This window comes from Narcine bancroftii, chromosome 1 (genome assembly GCF_036971445.1).
Source record: "Narcine bancroftii isolate sNarBan1 chromosome 1, sNarBan1.hap1, whole genome shotgun sequence".
In the NCBI taxonomy this organism is placed as follows: Eukaryota; Metazoa; Chordata; class Chondrichthyes; order Torpediniformes; family Narcinidae; genus Narcine; species Narcine bancroftii.
This window is the reverse complement of record NC_091469.1, coordinates 358957216-358984903: the sequence shown is the minus strand read 5'-3', so window position 1 is coordinate 358984903 and position 27688 is coordinate 358957216. Positions and strand designations below refer to the sequence as shown.

Sequence of the window (27688 nt, the reverse complement as noted above, 5' to 3'; positions counted from 1 at the left end):
TCTGATTTTGTACATCTTACTTTGGAGAAGGGCAAAGGAAGATAAACACTTCCAACCTTTCATTTAATTGAGTAATCGTCATTGCCCGATAACATATCAAGATAAGCAAAAGCCTCCTGTAATTAATGAGTACACATTTAATGAATGTTTTAATGATGGGCAATGTATTTTTCTTTCCTGATGTTATTTTTTTAAAGACATTATTTAGTACACTTTGGGTTCTCGACAATCTACTTGATTGCATTCTTTGAAAGTGCCCCTAATCCAGAATGACAAATCAGTTGTTTTATGAGAGGAAATCCACAAAACTACTTGGATTTATGGTGGAGCTTTCTAAAATGTGTCCAAAATGTTAGACAGAAATAATCAGAGATAAAATGCTGAGTAGAATCAAGTGTACAGAAGGAAACCAAAAACATGCAATATTTTACTTTAAGCAGCAAAATATAAAATCACAGTGTCAGCTAATCACATGAAGTGTCACAGGATTGAAATCAAGGATTTGTTTGTTTAGCCAAAGGTCAGAAATACAAAGGACAGTTCACTACATCAAAAACACACCTTGGAGTTCAGCTTGGAGAGGTCATATCTCCTTTCAGAAAGATTAAACACCTGCAAATAAAAATGAATTAATTTAATAGAGGATGATAATATTTTACTAGCACTTGTTAACCTTACAGTCTAAAAACTTAAATGTGAAGAGAACAAAACCATGTGATAACTTGGTAGAAGATCAATCGCAATTTTCACCAATCCCTGATTTACTTTGCAATCCATGACCTTTTTGCACTGTACATTAGAGCTTCCTGAATAAAACAATTGTTTTGTTCATTCTCAATCATAACCTTGAAACTTCTGGTTTAACTTTCAGTATTTTTCTTTGCTAAAAAAAACATTAAACTGGTGAATACAGATAGATGATCAAACACTGACAATCTTTACCTACCAATTCCCTCCCACACATATATTTTGTTCCTTTCTGCAAAGTCAGATGGGGAGGAAACTCCAGACGGAAGTGCAAAGTTCACTGTGACCTAACCTCAGCTTTCAAGAAAGAATTACTGGAGTCTTTATAAATCAGGATTATTTATTATGCGGAGCATGCTTTCAACGGGATTCTCAACTGACAGTTAAACTCAAGAAAAAAGAATGAATTCTTCCAATCTCAAAAGCATCCCCTTTCTCACCCAACTGTAACTTGTTTGCAGCTGGCCTCGACAACAATCATCCCAATATTTCAACAGTTGCAGGAATGAGCACTTAGTGCACTCTTACATTTTAAGTTGAGTTCACGAAGACATTACACAGTCTCTCAAATAATGATACATCTTCCATTAGAATTTTTTGTAGACCGCTCTTCAGCTTCTTTTGACAAACACTCAATTGCTTTTGTCCATTTTATTTATTTTTTTGCCTTCTCAAAGAACCATAGAAAACTACAACACAGAAAACAGGCCATTTGGCCCTTCTAGCCTGTGCCAAAACATCATTCTGCTAATCCCACTTACATGCTCCCATCCATGCATCTACCTAATTTATTGTTAAAACCTAAGAGTAAACCCGCATTTACCACATCAGATGGCAGCTCGTTCCACATTCCACCACTGAGTGAAGAAGTTCCCCCTAATGTTTCCCCAAACCTTCCCCATTTCATCCTAAAGACATGTCCTTTTGTATTTATTTTTTCCAATCTAAGTGGAAAGAGCCTACTTGCATTTACTATGTCTATTTCCCTCATAATTTTGTAAACCTCCATCAAATTTCCCCTCATTCTTCTATGCTTTAAGGAATAAAGTCACAACCTGCTTAATCTTTCCCTGCAACATTCTAGTAAATCCCTGCACTCTTTCAATCTTACTGATGTGCTTCCTATAGTTTGGCGACCAGAACTGCACACAATACTCCAAATTTTGCCTCTCCAATGTCTTATACAACTTTACCACAACACACCAACTTCAGTATTCAATACCTTGATTTATGAAGGCCAAGATGCCAAAAGTTTTCTTTACAACCCTGTATACTTTTGGAGCCTTTTTAAAACAAAGGAACAACATGAGCTACCCTTTAATACTCCAGTACCTCACCCGTGGCTCAGGACATTTTAATTATTTCTGCTAAAGCCCCTGTAATTTCTATCCTAGTCTCCATCAAGGGTCGAGTGAATATCATGTCAGGCCTGGGGGATTTATCTCTCTTTATTTGCTGCAAAGAGTCAAGCACCTCCTACTCTTTAATCTCTATATGTTCCATGCCATTACTGCTTGTTTCCTTTCTTATATATATATATATATATGTATATATTTTCTTATATATTATGCCAGTTTCCTGAGTAAATACTGAGTAAATACCCATCTTATAAGGTTCCACACATAGATGACCTCTTTGATATTCCAGTGGACAAATTTTGCCCTTTACTATCCTTCTACTCTTAACATACCTCGAGAAACCCTTCGGGTTTACCTTCACATTATTTGCCAAAGCAACCTCGTACCTTATTTTTGCCTTCCTGATTTCCTTCTTAAGTATTTTCTTACATTTTCTATACTCTTCTAGTGCCTCATTTGCTCCTTGTTGCCCACCTGCTGTACACCTCTCCCTTCCCCTTTACCAGATTGCCAATATCCCTTGAAAACCTGTGTTCCTTTTGCCTGTTAACTTTGCCTTTAATCCTGACAGGAACATGCAAACTCTGCACTCTTAAAATTTCACCTTTAAAAGCCTTCTCCTTCTGAACACATCCTTGCCAGAGAACAACTTATCCCAAACCACTCTTTCTTGATCCTTTCTCATTTCCACAAAAATTGGTCTTTCTTTATTTTAGAATCTTATCTTGAGGACCAGACCTATCTTTATCCATAATTAACTTGAAACTAATGACCTTATGATCACTGGACCAAAATGTTTGCCTACACATACTTCTGTCACCTGACCTGTCTGGTTCCCTACTAGGAGATGAAGTATTATATCCTCTCTCACTGGTACCTCTATATATTGATTGAGAAAACCTTCCTGAACACATTTGACAAACTTCAAGCCATCCAGCCCTTTCACAGTATGGGAGTCCCAGTCAATATGTGGAAAATTAAAATCTCTTACTATTACAACTTTCTGTTTCTTACATCGGTCTGCTATCTCGCTACATATTTGCTCTTCCAATTCTCTCTGACTATTGGGCAGTCTATAATACAGCCCTATAAGTGTGGTCACATCTTTTCCGTTCCTCAGCTCCATCCCCTTATGACCTCTGTAGATGAGCCCTCTGGGCTGTCCTGTCTAAATACAACTGTGATATTTTCCCTGACTAGCAATGCCATTCCTCCCCCTCTCACCCCTTCTCCTTCTATCATGTCTGAAACAATGGAACCCCAGAACATTGAACTGCCAGTCCTGCCCCTCCTGTAACCATCTCACTCACAGCAATAATATCGTAACCTCACGTGCCAACCCACACCCTAAGATTATCTGCCTTTCCGACAATACTCCTTACATTGAAATAAATACAATAATCTTCACTTTTGTACTGAAAATGTTTTTCTCCAATCTTCCCCAGTTCTGATATAGTGAAAGAAAATATCACCGAAAGAAAACTTTTGCCCACCTTTAACACTTTCTATCTCTCCATAGATTCTGATTAACCTACTGAGTATTCACCACAAAAAAACACGAGTAGGAGAAGACAACATAGGCATTCTAAAAGTCCTGGCCAAGTTGGCACTGACCTAAATTAATTTTATGGCCTGTTTTTCACATGCCTTAATTCCCTTAACATCCTTTAAAAATCTATTTCAATCATAAACAATCTTAATGGTTCAACATTCGCCATTCTCTGGGCTTAGAGAATTTCAAAAATTCACAGGTCTTTGAGAGAAAAATATTTCTCCTCAACTCTTAGGTAACCATTTATCCTGAGTCTGTACCCTCCCCATCAGAGAAAATACCCTCTCTACAGCTACTGTATCAAGTCTCGTCATAAACTAAGCACTCATTCATCCAAAATTCAGAAAGGGACATCTGTTAAACTTACCTCATGAGATAACACATTTATAACTATAATCAATAGAGTGAGCCTTCATTGCACTACTTCCAAGGCAAATGTATGATTTTATAAAAAGATGAGAAAAGCCAGGAATTTAGAGGGCATCCAAAGTATTTCTGTGGGAAGAGTTTGTTATAAGTCCCTGCACTGCAAAGAATCTTGCTAACCACTTGGAGCTGGCTGAAGTTAAGGAGCTGTGGCTGGAAGATCTACTCCACTGTGGATCGAAGGGTATAGGATAAGTGGAGCCAGTGAGCCAATGTTAGGAAATACCTAACCACTGTGATTTCTTGAAGCTACTATTTTTATTACATGCTGAATTTTCAAGGCCTGCAATAATTTACAGTTGTGAATTGCCTCAAATTGTTGTGCATGGACAAACTAGCAAAATGCATGCATCCAAACACTACATCTTTTGATTTGGACTTCAGCAGAAGAATGCAAGGCTAATTTTTGACAGCTGCATTCAATAAGTACCAGCTTTGAAATTTGCCTCTCTAAACAGGATGCTAATTAAAGAAGAAATAAGCAGTGAAGATTTGCTTGACAGAACACTGTTTTAAGCATGTGACTTTAATCCTTGTTAATTTTCAAACTAATTCAATAATCTTGTGACAATCTTTTTTAGTTTTCATATGTGATGAAATGGAAAACAATGTATGAATAAATGCCCCATGGACGTGATCACTACAAAATATTTTTATATCACAACAGTATAGAAAACTTGCTCATGTTTGCTGGAAGTAACTTCTTGCAATAACTTGTCCTATTGTCATAAGAATGTTGAAAGCTTTAATTTTCAATTAAACAACTCAATTTTGAACTGAATTTTAAATTGATATTTGTATAATCAGTCCATAACTGTCTGATGGGTGGTCTTAAACATTTACAGCTATTTTAAATATTTACTTGGGAATTGTGACAAATTATACTTTCAGTGAGTGGATTCTACCCCAAATAAACTGCAGCAATTCAGGTTCAGCTTTGATAAAGACAAGATGTGCATCAAGTTTGGAAAAATTGTGCTCGCTTTGGCAGCACATATACTAAAATTGGAACGATACAGAGAAGATTAGCATGGCCCCTGCGCAAAGATGACATGCAAATTTGTGAAGCGTTCCATATTTTTAAAAAGAGTTTGGAAAAAAGTACACCATACATAGTAATCCTGACTTAATACTTCAATTAGCTGATTATATATCAAAGTAATCCTGAAAATGAACATTTATCCTAAAATGTTTTGCAGAGCTCATCAAATGTCACTCATCCTGACAATATGCATCTTTCATTCTATTTCTGATTTGTGCTATGTTTATTCTTCTCCAATGGATTCCCAACACACTAACGGCATTGTGAAGAAAGCGTGGCAGTGCCTCGACTTCCTTGGGAGTTTGCTGAAGTTTGGAATGACATCAGAAACCCTGGCAAATTTCTGTAGAGGTTTGGTGGAAAGTGTGCTGACCAGATGCATCACAGTCTGGTATGAAAACACCAATACCTCTGAGTTGAAAGCCTTCCAAAAGGTAGTGGACAGAGCCCAGGACATTACAGGCAAAACCCTCCCCGCCAGTGAGCACATCTATAGGAGCACTGCTGTTGGAGGGTAACAGTAATCATCAAAGACCCTCACCACCCAGCACATACTGTTCTCGCTGCTGCCATCAGAAATAAGGCATAGTTGCTACAAGACTCACACCACCAGGTTCAGGAATAGCTGCTACCCCTCCACCATCAGATTCCTCAACAACAAACTCAATCAGAGACTCATTTAAGGATTCTTACTTGTGCAATTTATTGATTTTCCTTTGTTCTATCTGTATTGCACAGTTTGTTTACATTCGTTATCTGTTTACAGTTCTTTTATTTGTTTGCATTTTACACTGTGTACCGTTTATTTTTGCACTACCAATTAGTGGTAATTCTGCCATGTCCGCAGGTAAAAGGAATCTCAGGGTTGTATGTGATATCATGTATGTACTCTGACATTAAATCTGAAATTGAAGCTTTTAATTTTGAACAGATATGCTTTGTCCAGGGGAGAAGGAAGGTCAGCCAGTTTATTTTTGAAAAAATGCTGATTCATTGATATGGAAGATAAGTACAAACTGTAACCCACTATTTAAGGAAGGTGAAAAGAGAAAATAAGGAACCACAGATCAGTTCACTTCTCATCAGTAGTAGGGGAAATGCTACTCTTAAGGAAGAACCAACAAAGCACTGAGAATATGATAACATTGCAGAAAGTCAATAGAGTTGATTAAGGGAAAATCATGCTTGGCAAATCTGTTGGAGTTATTTTTTGAAACTAACTTACAGAAAACCAACACAAGCAGTGGTAAAATAAACAGTGTAGATTATTTAGAGGATGCAAGAAAACCATACGACAGAAATGGAAAGCGGGTTAAGAACTGATCACAGCAGGAATCTGGACCAGAGTGCAAATGCCAGCAAAAGTGAAACAGTTCATGTGAAGCACTTCAATGGCTGGAGGGTTTCATCAGGTGCGACAGAAGAGATGATTAAACTCGATTACAGTTGACAGCATTGAGGGCAGTAATATATTGGCATGGATTGAGAATTGGATAGCAAGACAGAAAACAGTTAAGAGTACAAAATGGGTTATTTCAGATTTGAAGGAGGTTATCAGTGCAGCACCACAGCAATCTATGTACAGAAATATTCACAATCTAAATCAATGTTTACATTGGGAATCATGGAGTAACATGTCCACATTTGTTGATCGTTCAAATCTGGTTTGTGCGCAGGCTGTGTTGAGGATATGGAGGAGACAGTAAATAAAGACTGATCCAGTGAATAGGCAAGAATTTGGCAAACAACGTGGTTGAGGTTTCCCCTGTATGGGCTGCCCCAAATCTGGGGTCAGTTTTAAAACTGAAGGTCAGCCATTCAGGTCATAGAAGAGATCTCTTCAGAGGGAAGCGATATTTTGGAATTCAATCCTCAAGAGGACTGTGCAAGATAAAGATCAATATTTCAGAAAGGAATGAGAGAGAAAACAGTGAACTACTGAACTGTTTGCCAAACAGCAGTAGGGAAAATAATGAATCCATAATGTAGTGAAAGAAAATAATAAAATTGAACAGTCATACTTATGAATGTGAAATCCTATTGTCTTCATGAACTGGAATTTTAGGAGATGTGACACACAGTTAAGGGGGAAACCACCAGATATAGGGTATTTGGATTTTCAGAAGCTCAAACCTGAGGTTGGTCAATCAGGTTATATCTATAGGAACTGGGGATATGAATTGAGAACAATGATCATTAATATCCTGCAAACAAATCGTGGGAAATAACCAGTCTTTCTCAGGTTGACAAGTTGTCACTCATGGATTTCAGTGCTGAGACCCCATCTCTGCACAATCTATATCAATGATTTAGGTCAGGAGACTAAATGTCATATTTAAGAAGTGCAAATGATACACAACTGGGCAGGAATGAGTTGTGAGGAGGGCAGAGGGAGGCTTCAGTACAAACAAGGTGAGTGGTGGACAGATGTGATAAAAAGTGGAAAAAAATTGAAGTTATTACTCTGCTTTTCTGCTTTAAGCAATTTTTTTATTAGGATATGTTGGGAAATTTTAACCCTCAAAAGGACCTGGCAATCCTTGAGCACAAATCACTGAAATTTAACCTGCAGGCAAAGCGAGCAACTAAAGGTAAACGTTCAATTATTGTCACGTAATACTACATTTAGAATCTAACATACATGAAATTCTTTAACTTTTGTCCTCTGTGAAGCAGGCAGAGAGCTGCCACTTTGTCCAGCACCCCTCACAAAAGCCTGCAGCACCTGGTGTTCCTAGACAGTCTCCTCTCCAAGTACTGACCAGGCCTGAGCCTGCTTAGCTTCCATGATAAGACAATCTCAGGAATATTCAGGCTATTCGGCTTCTAGAACAGATTAAACACTGGCTTTTAGTGCCTACAGATCTTATTCCAGTTGTACAAGGCACTGGTGAGACCCTGAACAATTCCTATTAGATAAGGAGCCCAAAACATTTTTACTTCCAAAGAATGAATGCAGTGGGAAAAAAATGGAATGTTCCATGTACATCAAACTTGCCCCATAAAGAGAGTTCAAGTAGATTTGGTCTGTAATCTCTGGAGTTCAGGAGAATAAGAGAACATACAGGTAGGATTCTGGAAATATGTTTCCTATGGTTGAGTGGTCTCCAACCAGAGTCTCACAATAATAGGTCGGTTATTTAAGACTGATATGAGGAGAAATATCTTCTCCCGTGAGGGTGGTGAAACTTTGGAATTTTCCATCCTTTGGGGAAGTTGATGCACTTCAGAGCAGAGATAACAGAACTATGCATTTTAAAGAAATCCGAGGGATATGATGGATAGAGCAGGAAAATGATTCTAAAAAATAGAAGTCAGCCATGATCTGTTTGAAAGGTAGAGCAGGCATGAGCAGTTGAAAGATCTATTCCTTCTTCTGATCATTATTTCTATCATGAATGGAAATCTACATATAGAAGGCTTACTTGTTCAATTCACCAACGACTTGGTCGCACTAAGAAAATCCTCATCAAGTGAGAATCATCATCATCCAGGAAATTAAAGAGTAACAGTAAACTAAAACAGAAAAAAGAACAAGCTAACGTGCTCAGTGATCATAAAATTCAAAATAACTATTTCTGAAGATGGAAACTTCTCTATCATTTTAAAGCAACTTGTAGATTTGTAAAAGGAACAGAGGGCATAGAGAGGGGTGGATCAGGGAGAACGAAGGGAGAGGATAAGTAAATATCATAAGATATAGGAGCAGAAATAGGCCATTCAGCCCATTGAGTCTGCCCTGCTATTCAGTCATGAGCTGATCCATTTTCCCATTCAGGCCCCTGCCCAGCCTTCTCCCATAAGCTTTCACACCCAGCCTAAATCAAGAATCATCAATCTCTGCCTTAAATACACCAAATGACTTGACCTCCTCAACTGCCTGTGGAGGCAAAGCAGAAAGGCACTGGGCAAGCAAGAGTAAAGTGACAAAATGGAGAGCAAAGGAAAGTGTGAGAAGGGGGAGAGATAATGTAAAGGTTGAACAGGCAGTCAAAAGGAATAGAGGAGAAAAAAGTTTGACGGAATGGGAATCGATTGCAGGAAGTGAAATCACAGATCCTGAATGGGAGCAAGGGTTTGGATACAGAAGCACAAACAATTGGAGCAGGTACTTTGAAGGGGGCTTTGAAGCACCATATTCAAGTACCAGAAACAAGGAAGTGAGTGTCAACTTTCCCCAAGATATGAGCAGCAAGTAAATTAAGCTATTAAAATTCTGAAGTATTTTGCAGCCATTTCTATTTCCACCTATCATTTTATTTTGAGTTATGAGTAACATTCTTTTTAATGATAACATATTTCCCAATCTTGTGGTCATATGACCTGCTACAAAAACATGCTTAATAGGTGATGAGCATATTTTCTTGAGTGCATGTCCCTGCAATCTGTCTAAACCTGCTTAATGCCTACAATTAAAATATTTTACGTACTTCCTACATTCCCAAAGACAGTATCTATTCAGTAATCCCAGATATGAAGATCAGCATTCTTTTTTCATCTCAACATATGGAAACTGTCACTGGCCACTCTGCTCCTTTCCCCACTTGCTGCACATTTCTTCAGATCATTGAACTTTCCATTACCAAAAACACACCAACAGCTTGACTTTGCTTTCACAACTGCACCATGCTTTTTTTGTTTGTTTGGTGAGATACAAAATGAAAACAAACAATGAAAAACTCCAGGATCCTAAAACAACAAAACAGAAACAAAATATTCACGTTGATGAAGATGAAACATTCATGGACACTCGGAATTTCCTTGAAGTTCTTGGGTTTCATTGGGACTATGCTGGTGTAAGATGAGCAGAGCCAACCAGATTTCTGGTAAATGTATTTACATTAAGCGATTTGTCAACTCCAAGCAAATTCCCGATTTAAGCTTCTTGAAGTTAGTTGTTTACAACTCTCACCAAATAATTATCTCCATGTTTGGATTTCAGCATCCGTGTTACATCCTGTAGATTATGGAAGTAGGTTTCTTCTGAACAGCCAGCAGGAAAAGAAACTGCAATGACGCGCTCCGTAATGTAAGTCAAATCAAGCTCATAGCCCTCCTCCATAATGTGACTCGTTTCCATGCTCCTGCACACAGAAAGAAAGAATTAAAACATCAGAAATTAAACTGTTATTGATTGACTTTGAAAATGTTTATATATATTTATTTTGATAATTTATTTGATCATTAAGTATTGTGTGTGCATCATGGTCTGGAGAGAGACGGTGTTTTGTCAGGTTGTACATGTACAATCAGATGATAATAAACTTGAACTTCATTTAAAGTGCACACATCATGAACTACTGCTCATTTTTAGGATCCAAAGTTGAAATCCACTCCCTTTTGCATAAACCTCCAGGAACAGCAATAAAGCAAAAGCAAAAAAAAAAAATACCAGCAGACATTGGGAATCAGAAATATCAACTGAAAAAGAGTGAAACATGAAAGTCTATAGACACTGTGACTGTAGTAAAGGCCCAGAAATGCTGGAGGAACTCAGCAGGCCTCACAGCGTTCAGAGGAGGTACAGCTATATTACTGATGGTTCAGGCCTGAGGAAGAACTCAGGCCTTTCCTCCAGCATTTGTGTTTTTATAAATATAAAATACTAGGAATACTCAAAAGGCAGCAGCACCTAGAGCGGAAGAAACGAGTGAATAGTTCGGGTAAAGAAAGGTCATCTGTTTTTCTCTTTGCAAATAATGTCAAACGTGAATATTTTGCATTTTTGGGTTTTTTTTTCCCCCCAGGGGGCTATTTCACCACTATTTATGAATTGTGAGACTTCTCTTTTCTCTCAATTTACAAATTGGGAGAAGAGGTAGAAAATCTTGTGGAATGGTATGAGAGTAACAAGCAGAGTCTCAACGTGGACAAGACTAAGGAAATGATTGTGGATTTTAGGAGAACAAGGAATGACCATCCTTCACTACACATCAATAACTCAGTAGTAGAGAGAGTGGAGAGCAGCAAGTTCCTTGGAGTTCACTTAACTAGTGACCTATCGTGGACATTCAACATCTCCTCACTTGTCATGTAGGTGCAACAGCAACTGCACTTCCGGAGAAGACTGAAGCGGGCAAGGCTACCAGCCACCATTATGTTAACCTTCTATAGTAGCTCTAATGAGAGCGTCTTGGCCGGCTGCATCACAGTGTGATATGGTTGCTGCAGAGAAATAGATCAGATGTCAATCCACAGGACCACAGGAGTGGCAGGCAGGATCATGTGAGTCTCCCTCCCCCGTATCGACGAGATCTACCGGGATTGTTGTCTGAAGAGGGCACACAAAATCATTGAGGACCCCTTCCACCCTCCACACAGCATCTTTAAACAGCTCCTGTCAGGAGTAGCAGAGCCAGCACCTTCAGACTGAGGAACAGCTTCTTCTCAAAGACAGTGAGAAAGCTGAAAGACCAAAGGAATTGCTCACACTAACCATCTAAGACTCTCATTTGTGCAAAACAATATTTATTTATTTATTTGTTTGTATAGAGAAAATACTTATTCTGCATATGTATTCTTTGTCTCTATATGTGTTATGTCTGGTTGTGTGTCTGCATGTTTTGCACCAAGGACAGGAGAACCCTGTTTCGTCAGGTTGTACTTGTACAATCAGATGACAATAAACTTGTACTTATATGTATAGTTGCCCATTTCCATTCCCTGTAGAGTACTTTCAGACTACCCATGGTTAAATTCCACTGGCCATTGGCCTGCCCACATTTAAGTAGTATTCCTGAATTGCCGTCTTCAATTCTATATCCACCCTTCTTGGTTTTGGCTTCATTCACAAATCTAACTAATTCACATTGCAATTCTGAAACCATCTTTGATACGCAAACTGAAAACATCAGCATTCCTCAACCAGATGCAAGAACTGTCCACTCATTCATTCTGGTAAAAATAAATGGTCCAAAATGTTGGTTATCTTTTATGTCCTATGGATGTTATGTGAGGTATTGAGTTTCTCAAGCACAATTGTCCTTTGCACTGGACCCCAGCATCTGCTGATTTTCTTGTGAAACTCCATTAATCCCAATCAAAAGCTTCAGTAAAAGGAAGAAATATGTACTTCTCTGAATGGGTCCAAAGTTCCCCATTTTCAGTGCTTTGGAAATAGTTGACGGTTGGGCTCTAAAGCAGATGATCCTTGCATACTTATTTTAAATACTGATCTAAAGCAGCTTTCAATCTATTTCCCACTATCAGCATTGACCAACATTCTTTCCCATTCATTTTTCACATCATGCACCATCTTTCTCCACTTCAAATATTTATCTAATTTTACCAGGATTGCTCTTCTTAATACAGGTTAGAACACGAGACAGAGAAGCAGGAGCATGACTGAGTCTGTTCTGCCATTCCATCAAACTACAGTGGACTTGCCATTTGAAACCCAATCATCTGCCTGACAGTTCACAGACACTTAAATCTAGTGTTCAGACTTTCAAAAGCATTTTGAAAAGGATTGCTCCAATCATGAAGGGAGATAATAATGGAGGTTAAATGATGTTAACTCTATTTGGTAAAATAGTTAGCAGACTCTTCACTTCTTGCCTTTCATTTGATTCAAAGAACATAAAACATAAGAAACAGGAGCAGGAGCCTGCTCTGCCATTCATAGCTGATCTGATAATAGGCTCATCTCCTCCTACCTGCCTTTTCCCCATATCCCTTAATTCCCCGACTATGTAGAAATCTATCCAACCATGTTTTAAATATATTTACTGAGATGGTCTCCACTGCTTCAATGGGAAGCAAATCCCATCAGTTCACCACCCTCTGGGAAAAAGAATTTCTTCCTCATCTCCATGCTAAATCTACTACCTTGAACCTTGAGGTTAAGCACCCTCGTTCTCGTCTCCCCCACCAATGGAAATAACTTACCTACCTTAATTATCTATGCCTTACATAATTTTATTTTTCTCCTCTCCTCTCATCTAATTTCCAGCAAGTAGTCTCAGACGACTCAATCCCTCCTCATAGGCTAATCCCCTCATCTCTGGAATCAACCTGGGAACTTTCTCTGTACCACCTCCAAAGCCAGTACATCCTTTCTCAACTGAGGAAACCAGAACAGTGTGCAGTACTCCAGAGCCACCTCACAGGTACCTTGTACAGTTGCACCTCCCTGCTTCTAAATACAATCCCTCTAGCAATGAAGGCCTACATTCCACTTGCCTTCTTGATAGTTGGCTGCACTTGCAAACCAACCTTGGGCAAGCACAAGCACTCCCAAGTCCCCTTGCGGTACCCTCGTTCGCCACTGATTGCCACACAGAAAAACACCCCTGAATCCCAACTCTCTCTTTCTATTGGTTAACCAATCCTCTATCCATGATAATACTCACTCCCAACTCCATGCATCCTTATCTTATGTATATCTTTCATGTGGCACCTTATCAAACACTTTCTGGAAATCCAGGTAAACAATGCTCATCTGCTCTCCTCTATCTACTGCACTTGTTATATCTTCAAAGAACTCCAATATGTTTGTCAAACAGGACCTGCCACTTTTGAACCCATGCTGTGTCTGCCTGATAGATCCATTTTGCTCTGATCGCTCGCTATTTATGATAGCTTCAAGTATTTTCCCAACTACAAATGTTAAACTAACTGGCTTATAGTTTCCTGCCTTTTTCTTGCATCCTTTTTTTGAATAGTGGCATGATATTCACTGTCTTCTTATCTGCAGGAACCTGCCCAGAGACCAGAGAATTTTGGTAAATTATCGCCACAACCTCTACTATAACTTCTGCCATTTCTTTCAAATAGCCTGGGATGCATTCCATCAGGACTAGGTGACTTATCTTTCATTAGCCCCTCAAATTTTCTCAGTACTACCTCTTTCGTGACAGGTCCTCTTCTCCTTGACATCTGTCTTTGGCCTGGTTGACTTATCTTTCATTAGCCCCTCAAATTTTCTCAGTACTACCTCTTTCATGACAGGTCCTCTTCTCCTTGACATCTGTCTTTGGCCTGGTGGAAGTGTCCTCTGCTGAGGAGACTGACATAAATAGCCATTCAAATGTTTCCTCATTACTCAATATCAACTCCCCCTTCTCATCCTTCAAGGCACCAACTTTCACTTTAGCCACCCTTTTGCTCTTTATATAATTATAAAACAAATTTACTGTCCATTTTCATATTTTTCACAGCCTCTTTATTGTTCACTTCATGATTCTTTGTTGTTTTTTAAAGTTTTCCCAATCTTCTAGTTGCCCACTGCTCTTGGCAACTTTGTACCCACAAGCTTTTAGTTTGATGCCTTCCTTTATTTCCTTGGTTATCCGGGGCTGGCTGTCCCCACCCTTACTGATCTTGCTTTTAACTGAAATATACTTTTGTGAGATCTGTGTAAAATCTCTTTGAAAGTCTTTCACTACTCCTCAACCATCCCTCCATATAGCCTGTGTTGTCAATCTACCCTCACCAACTCCTCTCTCATCTCCTTGCAGTTTCCCTTGTTTAGGTGTCACACACTGGTTCTAGACCGAAATATTGTACCCTCGATTTGTATGAGAAATTCAATCATACTGTGATCCCTCTCGAAGAAGATCCCTAACTATATGATCATTAATTTTACCCATATCATTGTACAGGACCTGATCTAAGACAGCATGTTCCCTTGTAGGTTAAGTAACATGCTGTTCAAAAAAGCCATCACATATGCTTCTATGAAGTCGTCCTCAAGGTTGCCTCAACCAACCTGACTCACCCAGTCTATACGCATGTTCAAGTTCCCCATGATAACCACTATTAGTGCTTACATGCCTCCGATATTTATTGTCTGTGCCAGTGTAATGTTATTACAGATAAATAATTTTATCTGAAGCCCTTGGGACCAGACACTTTTTGGAATTTTTCAGATAATGGAATAAAAGTAATGGCTGTATGTTAAATAATTAAGGAATTTTAAAAGAAGCAGCCTCTGTCATCAAGGACCCACACCGCCCAGGTTATGCCCTCTTCACTCTGCTATCATTGGGAAAAAGGTACAGGCTCCTAAAGGTGAGCACTCAGTGGCACAACGACTGCTTCTTCCCTCAGATTCCTGACTAATCAACGAACCAAAGATGCTGGCTTACTTTTCATGCAGTATTATTGTTTATTTTTTATAGTAAGGCCATCAGATGGTTATAATATGTTTCCACTATGATGTTTCTGCAAAAACACCAAATTTCATGACTTGTTCATGACAATAAATCCTGATTCTGAATCATGCTGATTTAAAAGACAGACACACTCCAACTAGAAGGGTCTCTGGTAGGTGAGGGGGCACCTGAGCTCCTGATTCAGATGCTGGATGGGGGTGTTTACAGTGGTGCTGGACCAGGAGAGGGGCTGACAGCACTGCTGGATGCGGAGGGAGGGAGAGAGGGTTTGTGGCAGCGTTGGACAGGAGGGGCATTGGTTCATCTATGGCGAACCGGGCGTCCACATACACAGCAAATCAGAGGCACTGGACTATGTTTTATTCCACTGGCACCTATACAGTACGGATTGCTAAGAGTCCCACTAATTACCGACATGGGATGCATCAGGTTTTGTTTGGCATCAAACACAAGCTTTGGTGTGCAGACGACATCCATGGGAGAAAAAAGTTCAGTGTTCGGTTTTCATTTTGGATAAAAGATGACATACCTGTATTGGGTGGCCTGTAGACAACTCTCACTATTGTCTTTCTCACTACAAGGTATGGCTCAAGCTAGCTTGGGCATTCAAATAGTACCCTGGCTTTAATCAAATCATCCATGTAAATATTTATGTCTCAAATTTATTCAGTTGATATGATTTTGTTTTTTGCCTTGTACTTTTCTGATTCAGCTACTCCAACAGCTCCTAGTTATGGCATCTAGAAAACAAGTTTTCCAGGAGATATCTGAATTATTCGCCAAGGTGATCATTGTCTCCTGTCAGTTTGCTGATGTAAACACATACACATTCCCTCTTTCTGCTCAATTTTCATATCCTCGTAGTTTAAAAGTCAGCAGAGGAGGAAAAGTTAAGGTTATTAGTAGAAGAACGAACATGATGATTTAAATTCACTGGATGCAATAGCAGTGGAAATAGAATCAACCTGTAGCCACGCACTACTTGAAGAAAGACACATACAGATGTAGTGAGGTATAGCTCTGTGTTTTATTTGGGCTGAAGCCTGGCTTTTATGCTGTTGGCATTCCCGCTGTTTGCTCCATCAACTGACGTCACCACCTGCATAGCAACGCCAGGTTTCCTGCGCATGGGCCCTTTTTTGAATTACAATGCCTTCTTCCCCGTGCGCTCACCCCAAGCAGTTGGCTGTGCAGCGGGGGCCAATGCCACGTTGGGGATGCTGGCCTCTATGCTGCCATAGCTATTTGACCGCTAGTTCACTTGCTGGGGGCTAGTGCTGCTGTGTGGTCTGCTAGCTCCTGGTTGCATTAGGCGCCTGGAGCGCTGGCCCAATTGTCACTGCAGTGTGCCGCTACATGACCCCCCCCCACCCCAGAACTGGAGGTTTTTGACTTTGATGCCTGAAGGCAATGTCTCTTGCCTTTGGCGGTCTGCCCCTCTTGTGAGGCACTGGCGTCTCAACGAAGCGTTATAGGTCCAGGTGTGCCAACTTCAACCTGTAAAGACCTCCGTCTTGCCTCCAACCTCCAATTTGAACGTGGCGCCGTTATTTAGTATGACCTGGAATGAACCCTCATTTAACCTCTGCATGGTGGACGGTGTGGACCCCTTCAGATGAAAACATACACAGTCCTGCAGGTCTTTGAGTATGTTGGGCCTCACTTGTCCGTGCCTGGTCGGTGGAGTTGGGGCCAGGTTGCCGACTCGTTCCTGTAGCCTGCAGAGGAGTGCTGCTTTGTCGTCCGGTTGCTTGTCTGGGGACGTTGCGAATTCCCTGGGGACCACTAGTGGAACTCATACACTGGTGTTGAGGTCCTCATTGGGCACAATGTGAATCCCCAACAGTGCCCATGGTAGCTTGTCCACCCAGTTGAGTCCTTGTAGTCTGGCCATGAGTGTGGACTTGAGGTGTCTGTGGAAGCGCTCCACCAGCTCGTTCGATTCAAATAGTCTGAGCAGTCATGTGGTCTAAATGATCCCCCCCCCCAGACTTGCGAGATTGGACCAGAGGCTGGAGGTGAATTGGGGCCCTCTGTCTGATGTAATGTGGGAGGGAATGCCAAACTGTGCTACCCAGGTGGAGATGAGAGCCATGGCACAGGAGGCCATGGAGGTGTTCACCATCATGACTGCCTCTGGCCACCTGCTGAAGTGGTCGACCATTGTGAACAAGTAGCGGAACCCCTAGGGTATCGGTAGGTGTCCCACAATGTCCACATGGAAGTGGTTAAGCCTTCATCCTGCGGGCTCAAAGTGCTGCGGTGGAGTCTTGTTATGCTGCTGTTTGTAATGTGTGTGTGTAAGTTCAGAAAAATTCTTTGATTCACAATCTAATCTCACTTCTCACTCCTCCAAGTTAATTGTTACAGGCAATTCTTATACTGTGCACAGAATTTAACATTTAAGAATCTTCACCAGGCTTTGGTGCTTGAAAGGTAAATGGTTACCACTCAGGAAGGTTCTTGTCGGTTTTCAGAGAGAGATTTGTTGCTCGATGGACGCACACAACTGATTACTTCCGATCAGTGTTTTGCCGAAGAAAGTTGCCTCATCAGGGTTTTCCAGATGATAATCTCTTTCTTTCAGGTCACCACAGAGTCCCTTTTTCTGTTTCCCTTATCTCAGGCGAAACATTATACAGCCAGCCATCTCCTCTTGTATGGACCACAAGGGTTTTGACCAGGCTGAACTAAGAACTCACAACCCGTCTTCTGCTGCTGAACTGTAGAACTGAATTCTCTCTCTCACACAGAGAAAAACACATGACCCTCTTAGAACAGCAAACTGCATTCAGACAGACTTCAGCACCAGAGCCAATCTTCTGAGTCCATTCATCTGTTGGTTTCCAAAACAGTAATTCATTACTCCATAGCATTTCCAATTAACACCTACTTGTGAATTCCTTCAGCAAAGCAGTTTCCATGGTTTTTAGAAAGGCACTGGGAGCCTGGACTGTCTGGTTTGAGCAGAGCTCTGGCATTTTAAATGAAATTTGTGTTGTGAAGTGTGTGTGTTTGTTTGTGACCTACACTAAAAAAAACCCCCACAATTTATCTCCTTTAAAACATATCTATATACACAATAAAATAACTTAATCTGTCACTCTTTCCCCCTTTAAAGGAATTTTAACTCTTGAGTTAAAATTCAGTTATAACTAAACTGTTTTTAAAATCACTAAAGAGATAACAAATCACAATAATAAAGTAATATAATAAAGTAATGCAATATTGAGAGTAAATATTTCTATACATGATCAATTTTAACAACTTGACAAAAAATCTGCTATCACATTATTTGTACAGGTACACGATCTTTTATCCAGACCCTTGGGGGACAGTGTGTTCCGAATTACAGATTTTTCCAGATTTCGGAAAGCCCACCTGAATTGTGCTGCCGTATCCACCCCCACCCCCTTCCAGTCGCCCAGCTATCTCCCCCAACCGCCAGTCCCTCGGCCGTCTCCCCCAACTGCCAGTCCCTCGGCCGTCTCCCCCAAATGCCAGTCCCTCGGCCGTCTCCCCCAAACGCCAGTCCCTTAGCAGCCCGGCCACCTCCCCGGCCGCTGGACCCTCAGCTGCCTCCCCCCACTGCCGGTCCCTTTGCTGCCCCATTCATGCTACCGGTCCCTCGGCCGCCCGACTCACGCTGCCACCTCTCTACCCACTTGCCGGATTTTGGAGCTTTCCGGATTTTAGATGTCTGGATAAAGGATCGTGTACCTGTACCTCTGATATGATTAATTTGCAGATTATATTCTTGTAATATTAAACTCCAGTTTAACAATCTTGATTTTAGTCTTCATTTTATTTAAAAACACCAGAGGATTGTGGTCAGTAAATATCACAATTGGTTTATGAGAGGTACTGAGATATACATCAAAATTCTGGAAAGCAAATATTATAGAAAATAGTTCCTTCTCAATAATTCTGAACATTGAATTTTTTTGAAAAGTAGGGAATGGATGGTCAATTTTATCAGGTTGTTGTAACAAAACTGCACCTGCTGCTCCCTCACTGGTTTCCACTGCTAAAAAAAATGGTCTGTCAAAATCAGGAGATTTTAAAACAGGGTAATGATATAGCATCTCCTTTAAAATTTCCAAAGCTGTCTGATAAATTTTAGTCCACACAAATTTCTCCGCTTTCTTCAAAAATTGGTTAAAGAAAAAGTAACTTCAGCAAAATTTCCTATAATATCCTGCCATTCCTAAAAACCTTCTCACCATTTCTTTGCCATTGGGAATAGGAAATTCAGAAATTGCACTCACCTTAGCTTGAATAGATGTAACTTTGCCATGATCAACTACATGACCTAAGTATGTCAAAGTAGCATGTCCAAATTCACTTTTAGCTAAATTAACAGTTAAGTTTGCTTTGGAAAATCTTACAAACAATTTGCCCAATTCCCTCAGATGTTCTTCCCATGTGTCACTTTTTTGTGATCAAGTCATCAATATATGCATCTGCATCTGCATGTGGATGACCAAATTTATCATCCTTTGGAACATTGCAGGGACATTTTTCATGCCAAAAGGTAACACATTATATTCGTATAAACCAGATGGAGTTACAAAAGCCAAAATATTCTTTCCTCTCTCAGTTAGAGGCACACAACTGAAACCCTTCAACAAATCTACCTTAGTAAGAAATTTAGCTTTCCCAATTTTATCAATAGTCATCTATTCTCAGAATAGGATAAGCATCTGTTTTAGTTACTGAATTAACCTTCCTGTAATCTATACAGAACCTAACAGTTCCATCTGATTTAGTTAACAGAACACAAGTAGAATTCCAATCTGAGTCGAAGTCTAGTAATAACAATTTTCAACATATACTCTACCTCCTGATCCATGCTTTTACTCTTCTGAATGTTTCTTCTATATGGGCATTGTTTTATGGGACTTGCCTCTCCCATATCCAAATCATGATAAATCACTGACATTCTTTTTGGTACATCAGGAAACAAATTTGCATATTTCAAAATGAATTATTTAAACTGCATCTGTTCTTGAGACTTAAGATGGTCTAACTGTATCTCCAGATTTTACAAAATTGCTGAGTTAGAGAGGCGCATAGGAACCATGGTTTCTTTAAAGTTACCATCACAAGATTCTGTTTCCATAACTTATGATCCATAACTTGCTCAACTCTGTCAACAACACCTCTGATACAGACCGTTCTCCACTACCCTTATCCTCATAATAAGGTTTCAACACAATTAAGTGACAACCCTGAGATTTATTCCTACTATCTGGAGTGTTTATAACATAGTTAACAATCATTCAGTTTTGATTTAACTACGTACGGTCCAGAAAATCTAGCTCTCAAAGGATTGTCATGTGTTGGGAACAAAATTAACACTTTACTTCCTGTCTTAAAATTCTTCACTTGAGCTTTCCTGTCAAATAAACACTTCATTTTACCCTGAGCCATTTCTAAATTCTCTTTAGCCAAAGTCCACACATTTTGTAACCTATCTTTAAATTTAGAAACATAATCCAGCAAGTCCAATTGCACATCCTCATTAACCCACTGTTCTTTTTACAAAATTAAAGGTCCTCTAACAATTTCAAAAGGGCTGAAACTTAATGAATCATGCAGAGCCTCTCTTGCTGCAAATAACAATAAATGAATTCGTCCCAATTTTTCCCATTCTCCAGACAATAAATCCTTTTAAGAGTAGAATTAAATCTTTCCAAAGCTTCCTGAGTTTCAGGATGGTGCGCAGATGAAATGATTTGTTTTATTCCCAACATAAATCAACTGCTGAAACAACCCAGACATAAAGTTAGATCCTTGATCACTCTGGATCTCTTTAAGTAATCCAAAAACTGTGAAAAATCCTTCAAAAGCCTTTCCCACTGTTTTTGCTTTAACATTCCTTAATGGTATAGCTTCTGGTAGTCTTGACATGGTACACATAATTGTTAGCATGTACTTATACCCAGATAGAGTCTTCAGCAAGGGACCCACAGAATCACAATAACCCTAGTTATGTCACTAAGATGAAAAAGGATTACAATCGGGAAATAGAGCAGCTGGAATGGGAGATAGTAAATACAGAAAAGGAACTAGTGCAAAGGGATGATATAACGAAAAAGAGAGAATTGGTGGACAAAAAGAATAAAATATGAAACATTACAAACATACAAGGTGGAGAAGAACATAAAGAAAACAAAGCAAAAGTATTATGAACTGGGAAAAAAACACAAATTATTAGCTTGGCAACTTTAAACAGAACAAGCTAAAAGAACTGTATTGGCATCAAGGAAAAAGGACAAACAAATTACATATAACCCAACAGAGATTAATTAAAATTAGGATAAATTGGAAAACAGATTGAGATTACCAGAAGGAAGCAGCTTTGAATATGTGATTACAGACACAATGATAATTAAAAGATTTATAACGAACATGTACATTAAGCTGCAAGATAAGTAAAATAATGAAATAAACTATAAACCTAAACAAAAGTGGAAAAAGGATTTAAGCATAAAGATAAAAAATGAAGCATGGGAAAAGTTATGTTCTGGAACTATGAAGAATACAATAAACACAAGGTTATGCATGATACAGTATAATTGGTTACACAGGGTATATATCATGCCTCAAAAGTTAAAAGAATGAGATCCAACATTATCAGATAGATGTTTTCGCTGTAAGAAGGAAATGGGAACAACAGTACATGCAATTTTGTTTTTCAGCTTCCTCTGCCTCATTATATTCTCTGTTTTTCAGCCTCCTCTGTCTCATTTTGTTGTTTCTGCAACTCAAAATTCCATTTCTCTCTTTCTTCCAAAACCTTCCGTTTATCCAACTCCAATTGTAATTCAACAGATCTGTCCTCTGGAAAATTTCTCAATTTTGAGAAAGGTTATTTATATTTTCCTCATCCAATGTTTGATTTCAGCTTTATGCTTTAGCAATGACCATCAATTACTGTTTTCTCTTGCTCTGAGGCTCTGCAGGTGATGGTTGTGACAAAAATGTACTATAGTCATGGCTGCTGTTTTCCCACACACACGTTTTAAATTAGCTTGGAAAAACCAATTAACTAATAAATTACAAAAACTCCAAATGTTTCAGATCTCAAAACTCCAATTTTTAGTCCAAAAAGACAAAATCCCAAATGTTACAGGCCCAGAGGACCCCAAACCCAGCAGCAATAGAAATTCACAAAGACAAATGGTTTCTTAAACAAAACTTACTTTTAATTATCTTTAAACATGAAAACAGGATCAAACTTTAACTTATTAATATTTGGGGGAGATGTGACCTGTACAGTAAGGACGGGTTACACTTAAATCCCAGGGGGACCAGAATCCTGGCAGAGGTATTTGCTAGGGCTACTCAGGATTCTTTAAACTAGAATGGTTGGGGGGAGGGAACAAAATAGTACAGAGCAGTAAGGAGAAGGTTAGAATGCAAACAATGAAAGTTTGTAGTAAGTATTTGAATATGGATGGGCAGGTGATAGAGAAGGGAAATGCTCTGGAAGAAGATGAAGGGCAATTAGCAGGAAAAGTAAATAATGTTGTTATTAAAGATGAGGGAAAACAGGGATTAAAAATTGGGAAATCTCTGAAATTCATATATTTTAATGCCAGGAGTATTGTAAAAAAGGTGGATGAGCTGAAGGTGTGGATTGATACTTGGAAGTATGATGTGGTAGCGATTAGTGAGACATGGTTGCAGGAGGGATGTGATTGGCAGCTGAATATCCCTGGGTTTCGTTGTTTTAGGTGTGATAGAGTTGGAGGGGCAAGAGGAGGTGGGGTTGCATTGCTTGTCAGGGAAAATATTACAGCGGTGCCTAGGAAGGATAGATTAGAGGGCACATCCACGGAGGCTATTTGGGTGGAACTGAGGAGTAGGAAAGGAGAGGTTACACTTGTAGGGGTGTATTATAGACCACCCGGAGGGGACCGAGACCTAGAGGAGCAAATCTGTAGGGAGATAGTAGATATTTGTGATAAGCACAAGGTTGTAATTATGGGAGATTTTAATTTTCCACATATAGATTGGGAAACACATTCTGTGAAAGGACTGGATGGGTTAGAGTTTGTGAAATGTGTGCAAGATAGTTTTTTACAACAATATGTAGAGGTGCCGACCAGAGAAGGAGCAGTGTTAGATCTACTGTTGGCAAATGGGATGGGTCAAGTGACGGAGGTTAGTGTCGGCGAGCACCTCGGGTCCAGTGATCATAATGCCATCAGCTTCAATGTCATTATGGAAAGAGAGAAGTCAGGGCCAAGGGTTGAGTTTTTTGATTGGGGAAAAGCTAGATTTGAGGAGATGCGAAAGGACTTGCAGGGTGTGCATTGGGACAATTTGTTTTATGGGCAGGATGTAGTAGAGAGATGGAAGTCTTTTAAAGATCAAATTTTGAGAGTGCAAAAGCTTTATGTTCCTGTTAGGTTAAAAGGAGGGGCAAAAGGTTTGAGAGAGCCGTGGTTTTCAAGGAATATTGGAAACTTGGTTCGAAGAAAAAGGGAGGCATACATTAGATATAAGAAGCATGGAGTTAAGGAGATGTTTGAAAGATACATTGAATGTAAGAGGAATCTTAAGAGAGGAATTAGGAAAGCTAAAAGAAGGTACGAGGAAACTATGGCAAGCAGGGTGAAAACTAATCCAAAAGAGTTCTACAAATATGTTAATGGTAAAAGGAAAGCTAGAGACAAAATTGGTCCCTTAGAGGATCAGAGCGGAAAACTGTGTGTGGAGCCTAGAGAAATGGGGGAGATATTGAACAGTTTCTTTTCTTCGGTATTCACTAAGGAGAAGGATATTGGGAGATGTGAGATAAAAAAAGCAAATTGGGTAAATATGGGGAATATAGAGATTACAAAAGATGTAGTTTTAGGGCTTTTGAAGAATATAAAGGTGGATAAGTCTCCGGGACCAGACGGGATCTTCCCCAGGACATTGAGAGAAGTGAAGGAGGAAATAGCAGAGACTCTGGCGGTAATTTTCCAAATGTCATTAGATATGGGGATAGTGCCAGAGGATTGGCGCATTGCGCATGTGGTTCCGTTATTTAAAAAGGGTTCAAGGAGGAAGCCTGGCAACTATCGGCCTGTAAGTTTGACGTCTGTGGTAGGTAAATTAATGGAGAAAATTCTTAGAGATAGTACTTATAAACATCTGGATAGACAGGGTCTGATCAGGAGCACTCAACATGGATTTGTGGGAGGAAGGTCATGTTTGACCAATCTGATTGAATTTTTTGAAGAGGTGACTAGGAATGTGGATGAGGGTAGCGCAGTGGATGTTGTCTATATGGACTTCAGTAAGGCCTTCGATAAGGTACCACATGGAAGGTTAGTTAGGAAGGTGCAGACTTTAGGTATAAATTTTAAAATAATCAAATGGATTGAACATTGGCTGAAAGGGAGAGGCCAGAGAGTGGTAGTGGATAATTGTCTGTCAGGTTGGAGGCCGGTGACCAGTGGTGTTCCTCAAGGATCTGTATTGGGCCCATTGTTGTTCGTTATATACATTAATGATCTAGATGATGGGGTGGAGAATTGGATTAGTAAATATGCAGACGATACTAAGATAGGTGGAATAGTGGATAATGAAGAAGGTTTTCAAGGATTGCAGAGGGATTTGGGCTGCTTAGAAAAGTGGGCTGAAAAATGGCAGATGGAATTTAATGTTGATAAGTGTGAGGTGCTTCATTTTGGTAAGAAGAATCAGAACAGGACATACGTGGTAAATGGGAGAGCATTGATGAATACAGAAGAGCAGAAAGATTTAGGAGTGACGGTACATCGTTCCCTGAAGGTAGAAACTCACGTGAATAGGGTGGTGAAGAAGGCTTTTAGTATGCTGGTCTTTATCAATCATTGCATGGAATATAGGAGTTGGGAGGTGATGTTGAGATTGTATAAGACATTGGTGAGGCCTAATTTGGAGTTCTGTGTGCAGTTCTGGTCGCCTAATTATAGGAAGGATATAAACAGAGTGTAGAGAATGCAGAGAAGGTTTACCAGAATGTTACCTGGGTTTAAGCATCTAGAGTATAGGGAGAGATTGGACAGATTAGGTCTTTATTCTTTGGAGCGTAGAAGGTTGAGAGGGGATTTGATAGAAGTATTTAAGATTATGAAAGGGATAGACAGGGTGGATGTGGATAGACTATTTCCGTTAAGAGGAGGAAAGATTAAAACAAGAGGACATGAGTTAAGAATTAAGGGGCAGAGGTTTAGAGGTAACATGAGGGGGAACTTGTTTACTCAGAGAGTGGTAGCCGTGTGGAATGAGCTTCCGGGAGAAATAGTGGCGGCGGAGTCAATTGTATTATTTAAGAAAAGGTTGGACAGGTATATGGATGAGAAGAAGATGGAGGGTTATGGGCATTGTGCAGGGAGGTGGGACTAGAGAGGGGTGTTTGGTTCGGTGCGGACTAGAAGGGCCTAATGGCCTGTTTCCATGCTGTAATTGTTATGTTATGTTATGTTAACTTAACTTAACCCCTTGTGATTCTAAGCGCACATGTATGTAATGTGTGTGTAAGTTTAGAAAATTTCTTTGATTCACAATCCAATCTTGCTTCTCAGTTCTCCAAGTTCACCGGTATCAGGCAATTCTTATACTGAGCACAGAATTCAACACTGATGAATCTTCACCAGGCTTTAGTGCTTGAAAGGTAAATGATTACGCTCAGGAAGGTCCTTGTCGGTTTTCAGAGAGAGATTTGTCGTTCGTTGGACACACACAACTGATTCCTACTGATCAGTGTTTTGCTGAAGAAAGTTGCCTCATCAGGGTTTTCCAGATGATAACCTCTTTTTTCAGGTCACCACAAGGAACTCTTTTTCTGTTTCCCTGATCTCAGGCGAAACATTATACATCCAGCCATCTCCTCTTATATGGACCACAAGGCCTTTGAACAGGGTGACCTTGGAACTCATAAACATCATCAAAATGGGGATTTTCAAAACAAGCTTCCAAAAGCCACTGCACTCTCTCTCTCTCTCTCTCTCCTTCACACTCAGAAAAAAACATTTGACTCTTTCTGGTTGAAAAATCATGACTTTCCTTTTTTTTAATAACTTTATTTATTCGTTCAATAAAGTTATTATATACAGTAAAAAAAAGTACACATTATGAACGATAAAAAAATTTATATAAAAAAGAAAAAGAAAGAAGAACAGCCCCCTCCCCCTCTCAGTCAGCTCTCTTTAGGAGAGCCAAAAAAAAAACTGAAATATATTTACTAAAACCTAATCAAGGTAAATCTAAATGTGAATATTCTAAATATAAAAACCACTTATTAAGAAAAAAATAATAATTATCATGTAAAACATATGTGATTTTTTCCATTACCAAACAAGTTTTCATCTCATTATGCCATCTATTAATATCAATCACATTAGCATTTTTCCATGTTCTTGCTATACATTTTTCTGCAACAGATAAAGCTAAATATACAAAAGTATTCTGAAATTTGTCTAATCCCAAATCAAAATCACGACCTTCCTGGAACAACAAACTGCATTCAGACAGACTGTGGCACTGGTCCCAATCGTCGCTTTCCAAAACAATAATCAATTACTCCACAGCATGTACCACTTGTGAAATCCTTCAGCAAAACAGTTTCCTTTCTCTTTACAAAGGTCTGGACTGTCTGGCTTGAGCAGAGCTCTGGCATTTTAAATGTTGTGAAGTGTTTGTGACCTACACTAAAAAAAACCCACAATTTATCTCCTTTAAAACCTATCTACATACAATATAAAATACAACATAATCCGTCACAGTGGTCCTGATGGATGGGTAAGCTAGCCCACGAATGGAATCAAAAACCTGCCACCTCCAAGCAGCGGGTATGATAGGTCAGGCCCGTTCTGTGGCCACATCGCACCAGAGGGTGAGTTACTTGCGCCGACCAGGATGTCATGGAGCTACAGTCCTGAAATGGCTGTCCTGTACTGGGGCATCTCCTCGTCTTTTTGCGCCTTTGGCAGTGCCACAAAATCCACTTCCTTCGAAAGTGCGTGGAAGGTCTGCCTGGACAGTGTGTTAGCCACCACATTGCATTTGCCCAAGGCGTGTTGCACATCCTTGGTGTACTCAGAGATATATGAAAGATGGCACTGTAGGCAAGCTGCCCAAGGGTCTGAGATTTTGGCCAGGGCAAAAGTCAGGGGATTGTGGTCAATGAAGGCCGTAAACGTCCTGCCCTCAACGAAGTATCGGAAATGGCAGATATCTAGGTAGAATGCCAGTAGCTTCTTGTCGAAAGCACTGTACTTATGTTCTAACGGTCACAGCTGCCAAACGAAGAAAGCCAGCAGCTGCCAGCTCTCTCCGATCTGCTGCTCTAACACTCCACCGAGCGTCTGTCCTGGGGTGTGTCAAAAGAACAGCGCCCACTAGTGCTTCCTTGGCCTTTATGAAGGCCTCCGCTGACCCTATGTCCCAGGTTACATCCTTGGCT

General features: G+C 39.8%; 1 protein-coding gene and 1 non-coding gene across 17 annotated transcripts in view; one reads left to right on the top strand and one right to left on the bottom strand.

Annotated features, from left to right (window-relative positions):
- The window catches only part of LOC138750166 (tensin-3-like), a 480425-nt gene that overhangs the window by 174855 nt on the left and 277882 nt on the right, over nt 1-27688 (bottom strand). For 14 of the 16 annotated variants that reach the window (XM_069912329.1, XM_069912327.1, XM_069912319.1 and 11 more), the window contains 2 exons: nt 10038-10209; nt 562-612 (listed from right to left, as the gene is read on the bottom strand). In XM_069912329.1, the coding sequence (XP_069768430.1) occupies nt 562-612; nt 10038-10209 (223 nt within the window). Of the gene's footprint in view, nt 1-561; nt 613-10037; nt 10210-11151; nt 11269-27688 lie in introns of those variants that run through there. The other 2 variants (XM_069912361.1, XM_069912330.1) reach the window with 2 other exon arrangements.
- LOC138752093 (U6 spliceosomal RNA) lies at nt 5059-5165 on the top strand. Its single transcript, XR_011350367.1, has one exon. It is a non-coding gene; the product is annotated as a U6 spliceosomal RNA (small nuclear RNA).